Source organism: Neopelma chrysocephalum, unplaced genomic scaffold (assembly GCF_003984885.1).
Source record: "Neopelma chrysocephalum unplaced genomic scaffold, ASM398488v2 Primary Assembly neopelma1_132, whole genome shotgun sequence".
Classification (NCBI taxonomy): domain Eukaryota; kingdom Metazoa; phylum Chordata; class Aves; order Passeriformes; family Pipridae; genus Neopelma; species Neopelma chrysocephalum.
The window spans coordinates 1,760,682-1,775,865 of NW_020897794.1; the positions used below are offsets into that span (position 1 = coordinate 1,760,682).

At 43.9% G+C, this 15,184-nt stretch overlaps 1 protein-coding gene across 3 annotated transcripts in view; it reads right to left on the reverse strand.

The window, feature by feature from the left end:
* Window positions 1–15,184, reverse strand: part of NF1 (neurofibromin 1) — a 75,853-nt gene that overhangs the window by 41,915 nt on the left and 18,754 nt on the right. For 2 of the 3 annotated variants that reach the window (XM_027698803.1, XM_027698805.1), the window contains 16 exons: window positions 14,479–14,919; window positions 13,934–14,073; window positions 13,370–13,492; window positions 12,851–12,934; window positions 12,215–12,331; window positions 11,474–11,655; window positions 11,158–11,369; window positions 10,401–10,562; window positions 9,581–9,684; window positions 8,592–8,727; window positions 5,525–5,587; window positions 3,238–3,396; window positions 2,357–2,454; window positions 2,070–2,216; window positions 1,439–1,585; window positions 978–1,088 (listed from right to left, as the gene is read on the reverse strand). In XM_027698803.1, the coding sequence (XP_027554604.1) occupies window positions 978–1,088; window positions 1,439–1,585; window positions 2,070–2,216; window positions 2,357–2,454; window positions 3,238–3,396; window positions 5,525–5,587; window positions 8,592–8,727; window positions 9,581–9,684; window positions 10,401–10,562; window positions 11,158–11,369; window positions 11,474–11,655; window positions 12,215–12,331; window positions 12,851–12,934; window positions 13,370–13,492; window positions 13,934–14,073; window positions 14,479–14,919 (2,426 nt within the window). The remainder of the gene's footprint in view (window positions 1–977; window positions 1,089–1,438; window positions 1,586–2,069; window positions 2,217–2,356; window positions 2,455–3,237; window positions 3,397–5,524; window positions 5,588–8,591; window positions 8,728–9,580; window positions 9,685–10,400; window positions 10,563–11,157; window positions 11,370–11,473; window positions 11,656–12,214; window positions 12,332–12,850; window positions 12,935–13,369; window positions 13,493–13,933; window positions 14,074–14,478; window positions 14,920–15,184) is intronic. The other variant, XM_027698804.1, reaches the window with a different exon arrangement.

Below are 15,184 nucleotides of genomic sequence, written 5' to 3' on the forward strand. Positions count from 1 at the left end.
CAACACTGGCACCATCCCATGGATCAACACTGGCACCACCATCCAAAGCTCTCCCCACCTCACCCCAACAGGCAGCTCAGACAGGAGTCCCCAGGGATCACAACCAGGTCATGACACAGCTCAGCACAGCAGCACTGAGGCACCACAGCCAGCACCCACTGGCACCACACACCAGCAACAGCAGCACCAGGAAGAGCCAAAGCAAGCACAGGAACTCTGCCAGCCCTGCTGCCATGGGCAGCTCCACCAGCACGAGCTCAGCTGCCACCAGCAGAAACCAAGGCAACAAGAGCAGAAGCAAATGATGAGCCCCACTGGCACCAACCAGAGCAGGAACACCCCAAAGTGCCACGGTGACACCCGGGCTGGGGAGAACCTCCACGACCACCCCAAAAAAACTTTCAAAATTTTGCCTAACCAGAAAAACACACTCTTTTGCAAAGTTCACACATCAACGTCTGCTTCTCTCATTACTTTTGTGCTGTTTCCACAGATCCCAATCATTTCAAAAAACTTACACCACGATGGTCGAACTGAAGCAACATCACAGCCATGCTTGTGTGTGAAACTTCTAAGAACTTGTATTACTCCTTAAAATGAGATACAGGGACCACTTTGAGAAATTTTATCCCATGTTTTAGCTTGTTACTCATTTAATACTTCAGAAAATGAAAATGATAAAATCACTGATAAAGGGTTAACAGCAGTGTGGTGTAGATGTAATTTACTTGAGACAGGGAAAATTAATAAAGTGCATTTAAAATATTAGGTGTTTTTCCACAGGTATTCACATACTCCTGGGCTGAAAAACTATGACGGTTTTGATTTAGGAAACAACTCAAAAATACTGTCAGCAAATTTTAACAACTAAGCTATTTTCAGATTCTTGTCTGTTACAAAGTTGGTGTCTCTTATACACACTTGATACTTTCGATTTACAGGTTTCTTTCAGACTGGGAAGGTGAAAGGTTTCTTACCGCCGAGCGATGTAGTAGAAAACAGGATTGCCAACTTTGGATGTCCCAGCTTGGTAGAAAATATTTAACGTTTTCAGTGCTTTGAACTCCTCTTTTTCATGTACCTGATGCCTAAAAAGCAATATATGGACATCAACTTTCATAACTACCTTTCAAAAAATTAAAATAATAATAAAAAAAAAAAACCAACCAAACCCTCTGTACTTGCACCTTTAAACAAAAATATTAAGTTCACATAATCTTAAGCCTTCCTTAAATCACAAATGTTACTGCCATCTCCAGTGCCCAGTTTAGTTTTTTTAATTAAAATCTACTCAGAAATCTAAAAGCTTTACACAGACTTGGCTTTTTAAACTCCCCTTCAAAACATCAGCGGGAGCCTCAATAACTGCTCACAGTTCCACATTATGGTAAAGTCTAGAAGCCCCCACTGCATGTCCCCACCACAACACTCTCATTACCTCGTCATAAACTCTTCAAATTTGGAACTGGTGAGATTTAAACTGGACCAATGTGTATCTGCCACAGGTTTGTGCTCAGGAGGCCCCAGGTAGGCAAGAAGAGTGGCCATCTTGTCAAAAGGTCGCCGTCCAACAGCCTTGTGGTCCCTGCAAACAGCAGATTCCTTGTAAGAAAAGTGCTTTACTCAGCAATTCCTACTTTCTTTGCCCACCAACAGGCTGGAGCTCGCTGGATTTTCTTTTTTCAAAAAAAATAAAAAGAGTATTCAATGAAGACTGATACACTTTTCAGTAATAATAACAGAAGCATAGGAGAGTATTTCCAAATATTAACAGCTTTAAGCTGAGGAGGTTAAATTTAGACTGGATATTAGGAATAACTTCTTCCCTGTGAGGGTGGTGGGACACTGGCACAGGTTGCCCAGAGCAGCTGTGGCTGCCCCATCCCTGGAAGTGTCCAAGGCCAGGCTGGACATGGCTTGGAGCAACCTGGGCTAGTGGAAGGTGTCCCTGCCCGTGGCAGGGGGTGGAGTGAGATGAGCTCTCAGGTCTTTTCCCACCCAAACCAGCCCAAGATTCTGTGATACATTTCCCATCAGCAGCTCCCTTCCTGCCCCCTCTGAAGCCTCACCTGTTGCTGGACAGGTACTGGCCGATCTTCTCCTGGTTGTTCCAGAGCAGCCGGTGCAGGGCCAGGACGTTGCCGTCGCTGATGAAGGACAGGCTGTGGTTGACGGTGTCACTCGCGGGGCAATCGGACGCGATGTCAAGGAAAAACCTGGAATTCACAGCCAGGAACAGCCGTCAGTGTGTGAGAGAAACCTCCCAAGGAGACTCCAGGTAAATGAAAGGGCTGGGAGGGCACTCTCAGCTCCCTCTGCACACCCCACATGCCCTGGGAGGGTCCCCAGGCCTCACCTTCGTGCTGCGTCAAAATTGCTTTTCACAAAATCATTAAAAGGCCGCATATGCTCTTCTTTTGTAAACAGGACGTGGTTGGCAATACTCTGAAGTATCTAAAGAATAAAAAGACAGTAAAGACACAAAGGTTTAATGTAGTAACTGTTACGGTAATTAACAGCTAAGCTGTTTCTGCCAGATGACAAAAAGGTCAATAAGCCAATTAATTTAAAACACATTCGCTTTCAAAGTCTTTTCTTTCTCATACTTTTAAATACTAGAAAACCACTTCACTTATTTATGAATTTTATCATCTTTCAAACCACCATTTATTAAATGCTAACTATTTTTCCTAGAAATTAGACAGGCAAGTCAAAGCAATAGCACACACCTATTTTAAGAAAAATATAATTCCTCAACATTTAAAATGGATAATATGCACAGGCCAAAGAATTTGTGTGCCATCACTAAACCTTTTTTTTTTCATTTTTACAAGAAATATGACCAAATGAGATTAAAGACAGGAAAAAATCCCTTCTTTAGCAGTGGTGTGAACTCAATCAGTGCCGGTTGTTCCCCTCACTGTGCTCACGGCAACACCAGTCACTTGTTTGTTTTCAAATGAGAAGTTCAAGTGGAGGGCTGGAATCCCACTCTCTTCTCCACCATTTTGGTCAGGTGTTTTTCCCCACACAGCTGCTGCACCTCCTCACCCTGCTGGGAGCTCTAACATCAATGCCACGGTGTTTAAACACAGCACAGAAACTGCACCTTCAATAACCATGACGGACGCTACAAAAAACCACAAGTTTTCCTACATTTTCTCACACCTGTCAGAGAACAGAACTAAAGCAGGGAGAAAATAAAACACGGGCACATAGAAATACACATGGGCTCACCTTTGACATGAGCTTGAGGCCCCTCTCGATCCTGGGCGGGGGTTTCTTGTCGAGGATTCCGGCCTCGTACGGGGACACAATGGCGGGGTTGATGAAGCGCAGGAACATGGCGCTGCCCACGGCGCCGATGCTGTTCTGAGGGAAGCGCTGGCTCACCACCTGCGGGTGAGGCACAGAGACACCGTGAGGGCAGGGCAGGCTGCCCGCGAAGCCTCGCACGGCAAAGCCAAGCCTAAGCATTCCTTCCACACCAGCCATGCTCAGAACACTCCAGTGGGCGCTGCTGCCCCGCAGGGGATCGGAACAGAGGGCAGGGAGTGAGGGGCAGGGGGGTCTCACACCAGCTGCTGCACAGCCCTCCCTGCCAGGGGAAAGGGCTATGACAGCTCCTGCAGTGTCTGGGAGCTGCTATCACAGGCCCTGACAGACTCTGGGAACTGCTGTCCCTCCATCCCAGCCCCTGACAGACTCTGGGAATTGCTGCCCCTCCATCCCAGGCCCTGACAGATTCTGGGAGCTGCTGTCCCTCCATCCCAGGCCCTGATGGTATCTGGGAATTGCTGCCCCTCCATCCCGGGCCCTGACAGTGTCTGGGAATTGCTGCCCCTCCATCCCAGGCCCTGACAGACTCTGGGAGCTGCTGCCCCTCCATCCCAGGCCCTGACAGTATCTGGGAATTGCTGCCCCTCCATCCCAGGCCCTGCCAAGGGCTGTATGTTCACCCTGGGGTGTGCACAGCCTTCCATCAAACACACACAAAATGCTCGTGGGATTAGTGGGTCTTTTATCTGTGTATTTATAATGGCACCACAGAGCACAAGAGCCTCCCCAGCTATGTGCTGTCTCCACTTGCGCTGTGAAGCTTCAGGAGTAATTTTAAATTTGTGAGGAGGGGATATTTGCAGAAATACTCTTCAGAACTATCACAGAAAGACAATGAGCCAGAGCTGAGTAGCCAGTGCACTCCTCTGCCTACCCACACACTGTCCAAAACCACTGAGCAGGAATTTGCTAGAACTACATATTTAAAATATGGTTCTTGTCTATTAAGGGAAAAAAATAACTCTGAATTTGTGGTAAGAAAAAAGAAATCTCTTTGCTTTTAGGAAATCAGCTATGCATTACTAAGAGGAGAGTTATTCTCTAGGTGTCTTTCACTTGACTTTGAACAGCTAAAGACAAAGCTTCCTGACAAAAATAAAGTTCTCAGATATGCAACATGTGGTCCTATAAAGCATCAGTATCTGTGTGTGTTTTAATGAGTAACAATGGTTAATCAAAACGAGTCAGATTCTGCCTTTTCACAGAATAAAATTAGCAAGCTTGGTATTATAAGGTACAGCTTGAAAGAAATAAAAAACCAAACAAATCCAATTTTAGTAAAATACTTCAAAACATAACTAGTGCAATCTCAAATCATGCTGCTTAAACCAGACAAAGCCATTAGTACAAAATACACCAAGAAACACTTTGGTTCAATAGCAACTCCAGTTCGTTACCTTGGGATGCAATTACTGATATTTTCTTGTAAAATACTGGTTTGCCCACAGATTTTGCATTTTAAACACAACTACTATTCTGCTCAGTTACAGCAAAAATAAGAGAGTTTTTATTAAAAGTCTAAGTTTCCATTCTGCCTGGTTTATTCATACTTTATATTTTGAGGTTACTGCCAATGAAAAGGATAAATCTGAACTTTTAATGACACCACTCTAAAGCAACCCACAGATCTAAATTCTAACACAGCAAGTTACTTAAAATGGGAAATCTCCTTTTCTCAGGAAATAAATACAAGTGCTAAGTTTATTTTTTTTTGCTTAGTCACAAAGCAAACAAAAGAAAATGTATCAGAAGCACGTCCCATGATGCTTTTTTCAGTGCCCCACAACTATTAATTGTTCTTTGCCCAGGATGCAAGCTCAGGTTATCTGCCAGAGTGTTAAAGCAGCTCAACAGACTCAGATTTTTCTCAAAACCAAAGAAAACATTTTCCTCCCGCATTTTTTTTTAATTTGAAGATGGTGGCAAGGCTAGAAGAGTCAGAGTATTAAACACTAAGCAGTAATGTTAAAAATGTCTTTTGTTTACTCAAATAGGCACACAGAGAATATTTTAAATATAACTTAATTCCAGTGTTAATTGAAATGAAAGCTATTTTGTGCCAGAATTAGTAGAATGATTTTACAGTGAGGTCAAATAGACTGAAGTGAAGATATTTTGAACAAACAGCAAAAGATTTCTGTTGTGCTTTGAAAGAAATGGCTAATAAAAAGGTCTCCAAACTTACTGATTTTTTGTTTTCCTTTTTTTCTTTTACGGTAGCTTTATTCAGTAGAGAGTGGCAAGTTGCCTACAGAACAGAGATGAGCACAAACAAGTCACAGCACCAACTACATACAGCAACAAAAAAACCAATGTTGACTTGTACACAAATTACACAGTAAAATGTAACAAACATAACCAACAGAAAATGAAATATATAAAACTAAAGACTGATGATGGAGTTTTTATTTCACAGTTTTATTACATCTTATTTACAAAGCACTAAGTACAAAACAAGCAAATGTTGAATTTCAATCATTTCTACTATTTCTGGCTAGATTAAAAGTCAAACCACATCAATGTGCTCGTCATATACAATATTGGGCCTTAAATGGTATATTCAGCTTTCAAATGTATTTCACCATCCCCAAATAATTTCAATAGTAAAAATAGTAGTGTTATACCTTTGAAATACATATGACTTTTAACATTAAATTTAGAGTTTTAAATCTTCCCAATGTTTCTCTGTGTGTCCTTCAATTAAGTTAGACCTGTAAACCACCCAGATTATTCCCACTGGGAGAACTAACACTCTGTGGACAAAGGAAGAAAAAAGGCAGCAGGTCTATGTTAATAATAGAGATTTCCAAATCAAGAGATCTGACTTGATTGTGCTTATTTCTGCATTGCATTGAGATGCAAAGGGACCCACCAAGAACCATCAAATTCTGTGCTATTCCCACCAGGATTTGAGCAAAGCCAGAGCACCTCAGCCTCGTGCCCTGCTCCCTGGGCAGGGTACATCCTGCAGCTCAATCCTACAGCCTTCCTGCCAGCTGGAACGGGGGCACAGCAGCCCTGGGGAGCCCTGCAGCCACCTCTGGAGCTGGAGCCACAGCCAGCCTGCAGCACCCAGCACTGGAGAGCAAACACACCTTCAAATCCTCTGTAAGGGGCACACTGGAACTGGGACAGAATTTCTACAACTTGAGAATGTAACAGAGTAAAAAGCAAAAACCCCAAACCAAAGCAGGCAGTAAATGCTCCTGTGCTCACCAAGCTGAGCTGGAAGTTGTGCAGGACCTATTAATATTTAACCAGTGGCACCTCTGCCAACATTCTCTGTGTAATTCCCACATAGTGGCTCCTGAAGCAGTTGGACACACTCTGCTCATCCAGCCACTGCCATACAGGACATTTCCACCCCTCTTTAGTAAGGAGAATCATGTATGTTCGTGGGGTTTTTCTGAAATAGCCACCACAAATTCCCTGCAGGAATTACTTTGATCAGGCTTGTTCCTCACCACAGCCCACTCCCGAACACACATTACCTGGAAGGAGCAGGTGACTGTCACAGGAGCCAGTTATTGATGTTTCCAAAGGAAAACATTTACTGGGCTCTGTTCCCAAAACAGAAACACCAGCCAGCACAGACACCAACATCCAACTAAAAACATGTTTCTGTGATGTTGCTACATTGATTAAAATGAGCTATTAATCATTTAAAGAACACACCCGCTGAGTACTCTTTGCACACACAGCTACTTTAAAACTCTAAGAACTAAAACACCCCACAAAATTCAGTCTCATTTACTTTCACACTAGTGCTTGGCACAGAACACATTCACCTTATTAAAAGTGAAGTCATCTATAAGTCACCTATTTGGTTTTTATGATAAAAATGGATTAATACTCCCAAATCAGATCTTGACTGTACTTTCTTTCAGATAAAGGCCAGACTCTTCAAAACTCCTGGGAATTTTAAGTACAGAATGAATTACTACATTATTTGTGATGAACAAACACTTGTACAAGGATATAGGTGTTACCAGAAACAGCTAAAGTAGTAAACATTGAAGCTGAGTATCAGTCTATATCACTTGTATATTTGCCAGTAAATCATCTCTTTTGGGAACAAATTACCCTTATTACCAAATGCAGTAAAGGCAAGAATAAAGCCAACAGACTTGGAAAGGCTTCCATAGAAAAATCTCTGGGAATGCCCACTGGTGAGCACATTTTAGAAATTCCATTTCAAGTAGGAATCACAAATGGTCTGCATAGAGATAATTTCTAATATTGTACCACTGAAATGGCAATGATCTTGATACCTCCTGGAAACAGCATATAAACCTAATTCTGGGATCAGCTGTGGGGAAATGTAACATCCAATAACAGGAGAAACAACCAAGGCTGTTGTGGGACACTTTCAGCAACACTCAAATATTCTCCCACTGATATCTGAGACTGTGGCCATGGAGGAAACCAACCTGCCCACTCCATTTCCTGATTTCAGCAACCAAACACAGCAAAAAAAACCCCAAAACCACCCCCCCACCAACCCAAACACAGCCACTGTCAGAGGAGAAAGCAATGGCTTTAGAAGGCACTCAGCTGTTAGAGCAACACGAGGCACAGCGTTTGCAGGCCTGGTTCACTGCAGGAGCTCACAGAACAGCCCAGACCACAACAGTCACAGCAGAAACTCACTGTTCCTCTCTCCCAGCCTCTGGGAATCGCAGCAGTTGCCCTGATTAACCCAGAATTAGTTCATCATTAGTTCACACAGGTCAGAAAATCTATTTTCTTTGCTTTAGACCTGAGATACACCCTATGGCCCAAAGTAGCTCTTCCAGAGCACTTCACTGAGACCACAGCTCCAATATTCAACCAGGCACAGCGTTCCACAGTCCTCCAACGGGACTGGAAACTCTTGCTGATGAGCACTGAGGGGATCCCTACTGGGATTTTTAGCAGCAGCTAAATCCATCAGAACCACAGCAAGAGCAAGAGAGAGCCAGCAGGACCCTGGGCTCCTGCTGAGCTGCTGCAGGGACACAGGACAGAGCAGAGGATTGGGGATGGAGCTCAGGGAATGGGGGTACTTAAAAAAACAACATCGAGTCACCTCCTCATTGCCAACCCAAACCTCCAAACACCATTCAGCCCCTGCATTTAGATTTGTGGTTTTTATCAAGTGTCTGAGAAGAGTCTTTAAGAGACGCCCACTGTGAACTGCCCCAAGCTCCAAAGTGCTGGAATTTTACAAACCAACCCCAAAGCTCAGGGGCAGGCAACCAGTGCAGGCATACCTGGTATAAACAATGGCACACACTGCGCAGCTGGGGTGGGAACTCCGAGGAAGAATTAATGATTGCCTGAAAAAACTTGTCTGTCATTTGCAAGAGGCTCCGCTGGTTCTCCTCCAGGCTCTCTGTGGGCTCCAGCCTGCAACACACCCACACATGTATGACCAGCAGTGGCACACAGGACACAAGCTGCACTTAGGTGCTTGGCAGAATCTCATTGCCTCACTTTTCTTATGGAAATACTTATGAACTTTTACACAAAAGTTTCCATCGCTATTTTAAACCACGTAAGACGCAAATAAAAGGTCACGTAAAAGCCAGTAATGAACAGGTCGTAGGTGGGATTCTCTCAGACCATTCCATACAGAGGCATGCACACACAATCCCAACTGATAAATGCATTATCAGTTTCATGATGGTTTATCTGAATCAAACATCTGAGGTAGACACAGGTATTTTAGGGTTAAGCTATAAATAAGAAGGCCTATCCTTTGGATAGGCTGCTTAAGAGATGAATACTTATAATCTTTGTAAGAGTTAGAGATAATTCAAAGCAGCAGAGCAACAGCTACTAAATCCAGTTCTTGAAGTGATAAGAGAAATTAAAGCAAAAAGAGTACACATGCCATGCACACACTGTCTTGCTTCTGCAGTCACTGACCTATAGGTGCTTTCTGGTTCTGCTGGAAACACCCTTATTAGTGGCCTACATAAAAGCATGAAATAGCAAGAGGAGAAGAGGTCCTGCAAGGGCTCTCTCTCTTCCTTGCTTTCTCAGGGCTCAGAGGACATGCAGCAAACCCTCTGTACAACCCTCTCTGGGCGTGAGGGCAGCAGAGACAAGTAAGGTGTCTGGAAAAGTGAGGAGTGGAACAGTGTGAAAGTATGAGAAACATATTTGCAACAAGGAAAAAGGAATCCTGTTATATTTACAATGCCAGGGAATCATGTTTACAGATAAATACATTTGCTCCTCCCCCTGAATCTCAAACCTTGTTGGATCCACCTCAAAGCTAACGTGCTGCCACTCGGGAGATGTGATCACAGTCCTCAATAAAGGTTCCAAAAGCTTCTGCAAGTACGTAGCACCATATACCTGTGTCCAAGAAAAACAAGAACAGGAGGCCAGATTAACACAGCAATCCACAGGAACACTGCAAAGTTCTGTAAGTGTTACCAGAGCCTGAAAACACTTGATTTGTTTTGGCATAAGCCAGATTCCTGTAAAACTGGAGTTTGCATATTATAGTCTCACCCTTGGAACACAACTGAGATCAATATCTACAAGTATTTTAATTCATTTCCAGTGTGGAGAAAACTACAGGTCACTAACAACCACAATATCCAGCAGGGATTCTCTCCTAGAGCAGTAACTCCACACTTCATCTGTTTGTACACAGCTTTTTAAATGGAAAGGGGAGCACAAACAAGACCTCAAACTTTGTCTCCCATCTTTAAACCACCAGGAACAGTCTTGCAGCTGTACTGGCCCAGAATCACTCCTACAACTGAACTAGTCAGAAAGGAAAAGGGGCAGTTCCAGGAGGATGTCTCTTTTTAAGTTGTGCCTGTGCATATCTTATCTGCAAGATTCGGTTCATCAAACGTTAAAACACAAAAAGCAAAACCCCCTAAACTTCACAGATGTGAGAGCTGAAATCACCAGGAGCCCAAAGGCACCTCTGTGCTGTTCCCATCTGATCCCATTACCCACATGCTGAACCCCCCAGCCTGGCAGCTTTGTGTTTTCAGATTGCTAAACTCTCCCTGTTATCAAAGTGACCTGCAGGAGACAAAGATGAGATAATGTACCTTAAAACAGAAAGTCATTATTTTACTGGCTAAGCTGTTTCCTCGGAAGAGTGTCTGCATGGAATCTGCCAGTTCCACCTCCTTGGAGAACATGTTCCAGAGGAGCTGGTAGAGCAAGTGCCGGGAATCAAAGAGTGTGACCAGGACACGAGCCAGCTCGTCCTTAGAGGAAGGAAATGTTAATTTGACTCACAGTGAACCAAGGCAAGCATAAAAAAAAAGTACTGTGAAAAAACCACCAAGCAGTTTGCACTAATGCTTTATGTTTGCTATGGGGTCTGGCAGGTAAGTATCAAACCACACATGCACGATGTTTCTGTAAATGCTCCCCATGCTACTGCTTGTCTAAAAATCTGCCTCGTGATATCCAGTCATACAATTCATAACAGTTATCCAGACAGACAAGCAGTTACTCTGCTATATAACAAAGCCCAGTTCATCTTGCTAAAATCTAGAAGAGCAAATAGAATTCTGTGTGTCTGCATTACAGCACACACCATTTATTATAATAACTGTATAAAAAAATAACTCCTAGACATTTAACTAGAAATTTATTACAAAAATGCAGTTTATCACCAAGATCTGAATTTAGATTCAGTGCAATTTTTATGAACACCCTAAGAAGGGCCAGCTGTCATCAGTGGCAGCTCTATTCTCTGTACCAGACTGTTGTCACACCCTTAATGTTTGTTTAGTTTTTATTTCAAGTCTTACTGTTTTAAACAATGTAGGAAATAAAATGCGTGAATCAACTTACCCACTGAGAACAAGGCACCACATTGGCTAAAGCCATAGCAATAGGAAGCTCCCCCTGATCACCCATCATTGTAACCAACTCCACCAATCTCTCAAAGCGATCCGCTAGCACTGTCTCTGCTAACGTATCAAACTCTGTCCCCTGCTGCAGAATTTTGGTGAGGACTTCCATAAACGTGGCTCTCGTCTGGAGGTCTTTATGATAGCCCAAGCCTGAGCAAAAGAACCCAGAACTACTAAGGAAGGTGTAAAAAGCAACCAAATACCAACGTGTCAATGAGGCACCGGGGTGTGCCCGGCCAGCCCCGCTCCCTCACCTATGGAGTGCATGAGGCCGCTGTCGACGTTGGCGTTGAGCAGGTTGGACATGGCCAGCACGGTGCAGTGCCGCAGCGACGCCAGCCTGCGCGACATCCCGCGCTTGCGCCCGCCCGCCGGAGCCCCGTCGTCCTCCACCTCGCTGCAGTCGTTCAGCAGGTTCATGAACAGCGTGAAGTACCTGGGGAGACACCCCTGGGTGGCAAAGCACGGCCTGCAGACCTGGGAGGAGCTGCACACCCACAGTGAACCTCCCCGGGAAATCCCATCCCCGACCCATCAGTCCCCCTTGGAGCACCGTCCAACTCCAGAGGTGCTGCAACAACCACTGAACTGGGGTGCACATCCCCTCCAACAAGGGCATTCCACAGCTGTGCCCTTACCAAGAGATGCCCTGAGAGAGATGAGGTGTCACAGATACAAACACAGTACCAAAGCAGGCTAATCCCTGCCACGAGTGAAGCACACATCTGCATTAAGCAGAAACAAAGCCACATTTTCTAATCATTTTCTAAATGAAAACGTTTCCATAAACCTAGAAGGCAGAGATTTGTGAAATGGGACAGAAGAGGTAATTCCTGATGGGATAATACATTTGTGAAATGGGACATAGAAGAGGTAATTCCTGATGGGATAATACAATTATTTCCACGGAAGAAAAACACAGTTTCTAACAGAAGTCATACAGTGCTTCTATTTAGAGTCACTGTATCGAAAAGTAGTTAAAAATCACTACTTACTTAAGAAATAATTGAGATTTTGCTTCCATCAACTCAACACCATCTCCTTCCTCAGGCTGGAGTGGAAGCCCAGCAAGAAGAGAAACCACTGCCTCCATACTCGCCTGGTCCAAATCTCTGCAAAATAAAATTTAATAAAATAAAATGAAAAATCCTTTTTTGTTACAGATCTAACTGCAGGTGAAAAAGAGACTTTTTAATAAAAAAAAAAAAAGGTATTTTAGTAAAGTTCTGTCCATCATGAAAACATGTCTTACATTTTGTGGTACAGGTTCAAGCACTGTATCTCCTAAGGACAACAACTGCAATCCAGTTTGTCACTAAAAAACCATTCAAGTACAAATTCAACACTGTAATATTTGATGATTTTACTCTTCAGAATGCACCACAAAGATAAAGCTCTAGATAATAAAATGGTCAATCCTAATGCTAAATCAGAAAAAGTATGAAAAGGAGCCATGTCAGTTAAGCATTTAATATAATTCTGCTCACCAAAACTTCAGATACAATTTTTTCTTTTCCTTAACATTGGGCTGCCTTTAGCAGAAGCAAGGAGCCAGCTCATGCATGGATACCAAATGCCACCTGGAATACTGACAGCAACTTCCCAAACAGGTGAAGGGTGTTCTTTCTTACCTTGTCAAGCATTTCACATCCTCATCTGTTGCTTGATTGGATGTTCCCATAACCCAGTCTGTCAAATATTCCACCATTTTGTTCCTGTTACATATAAATATATTTCTTTAGCTTTATTGGTTTTTTTTTATTGTGGCTTTGTTTAGTTTTGGGGTGGCTGTTTTTGAACACACTTACTACTGCTGGCATCATTCTTATTATTACAAACTCAGGGTAAGAACTATTTGAAGCACCACACACTGAAGATGAACTGAACCAATTTTGTCAGACCAAGCAATACCCTGATCTGTATGATCTATTGAATTGTTACATGTGTCTAGGATCACCACAATCAAACCAAAATTTTAATGCAGCACCAGGCTCTGAATAATTCCGAAGACAAAGATGACAGAACTCTCCCTACACCAGGAATACTGGTGTGACAGAGGTTTCTTTGTTTCTTTTTTTAACCACATAACCAAACAGAATTACACTTGCCCACAGCACATCACCCCAGGTGTTACATAATGCCATCCTTACCTAAATTTCATTTCTTGACAAAATGAAAGGTCATCTCTCCTTTCCATCATTACTTCTACCAACTGACAGAGCTTTGTTTTTATTTGAATGGCATGTACCAAATTCCCAAGCACACGCACATACCTGAAGAAAAAAGCAAAAAGATTAATTAAATACTTAATGCTACTTCATATTTCAACCCTGCTCCTGCATCAGCTGAAGACCAGTGGCAAATTTCTTCTGGCCAAAGGAGTTTTCTGTCAGTATAAAACTGAACCCAAATCTGCCCTTCAGCTGGTTTTTAACCATTAACATCAATGTACAAGAAAGAAACCAGGAAAGCTGACAGGAATAGAGCCAAGCCATGGAATGGTCAGCTCTTGAAAGAACTAAAGTCACTGCACCAATGCACTTGATGCTACACAAGTGATCTCCAGGATTACTGAAGTTGGCAGAACCACAAGGAGGATCAGAAAAATCAGCTGCTGCTTCTCCTTGGATGTAAGAAAAGATACAAACTAGAAGGCTCTAACTCACTTCTTAAACACAATTACTGTGTAAAGGAAGGTCAAGAGGATTCCTTACCTCACCAGATTCAGCATCATTGTCTCAATACTCGCTTGTCCAAGATGTTCTGAGCTCCCTTCTGTGTGATTGTCAAGCAAATTCTTCATTATAGCAATGGTCTGCTCTACAAATTGTGTGTTGGTGTCAGTCAGCAAAACCTACAGGAAGAAAATTCCTGGTCTTAATTCTTTACGCACAAAACCAAAAAGAGGGATAATACACTGGAGCATTTCAAAAATCTCATGGACAAGTACTTTTCTAGTTATCACCAAGCCAAAAGAATTCCAGTACATTCCAGATTCAATATATCAATGCTGCAGCCACAAGGATTCTGCAAACATTCTCACAGATTCTGTACCCAAGAGTTCACTAAGAAGTCAAGGATGTTTTCAATTACTTGATGTTAAATACAGCCTGGACTCACACACACAAAGCTCACTAACATGTTTGTGATGATCACACTGCTCACAGGGGGTTTGCACAGAACACAAACAGGGACCCATCTCAATCACCGGGTGAAGGACACAAGTGACAGAAATGTGAATAACATATCACCACCGTACCTGTCCTTGAGAATCGAAGAACTTGCTGATGGTGTTCTTCAGTTTGTTGAAGAGCATTGGGTAGAGCGCCGGGCTCAGCTCCAGGCCCACCAGATCCTTGATGTTGGTGCGGATCTGCAGCCCCACCTTCTCGTGGTTGCAGACCATGAGGGTGAGGAGCCGGTCGATGAACTTGCTGACGGGCGTCTCGACGCTGCCCTCGGTGGACACCATGGAGATCATGGAGCCCTTGCGCTCGCTGACGGGGCCCATGGGGGGGCTGTAGGTGGCCAGCCCGGCGTTGCTGCGGTGCTGCAGGCACACCCCCCCCAGGGCACACAGGAAACCCGTCATGTTGATCCACTCCTGCAGCGAGTCCGTGTCCGACAGGTCGATGGAGCCGCCCCCGCTGACGTGGGACATGCGCCGCTTCACGATCGTCTTGTGCAGGCTCTCCGTGACCTGCAACAGAGGGGCTGAGCTCAAACCTCACCGTCAAACACATGGGGAGAGAGCAGAAGTGCTCTGGGACACAGCCTGCCACTCACAATTCCAAAATTTCACCTCTGACAGTGTTCGCCCGTCCCAGTGTTCACCTGCCCCAGTGTTCACCTGCCCCAGTGTTCACCTGCCCCAGTGTTCACCTGTCCCAGTGTTCACCTGTCCCAGTGTTCACCTGTCCCAGTGTTCACCTGCCCCAGTGTTCACCTGCCCCAGTGTTCACCTG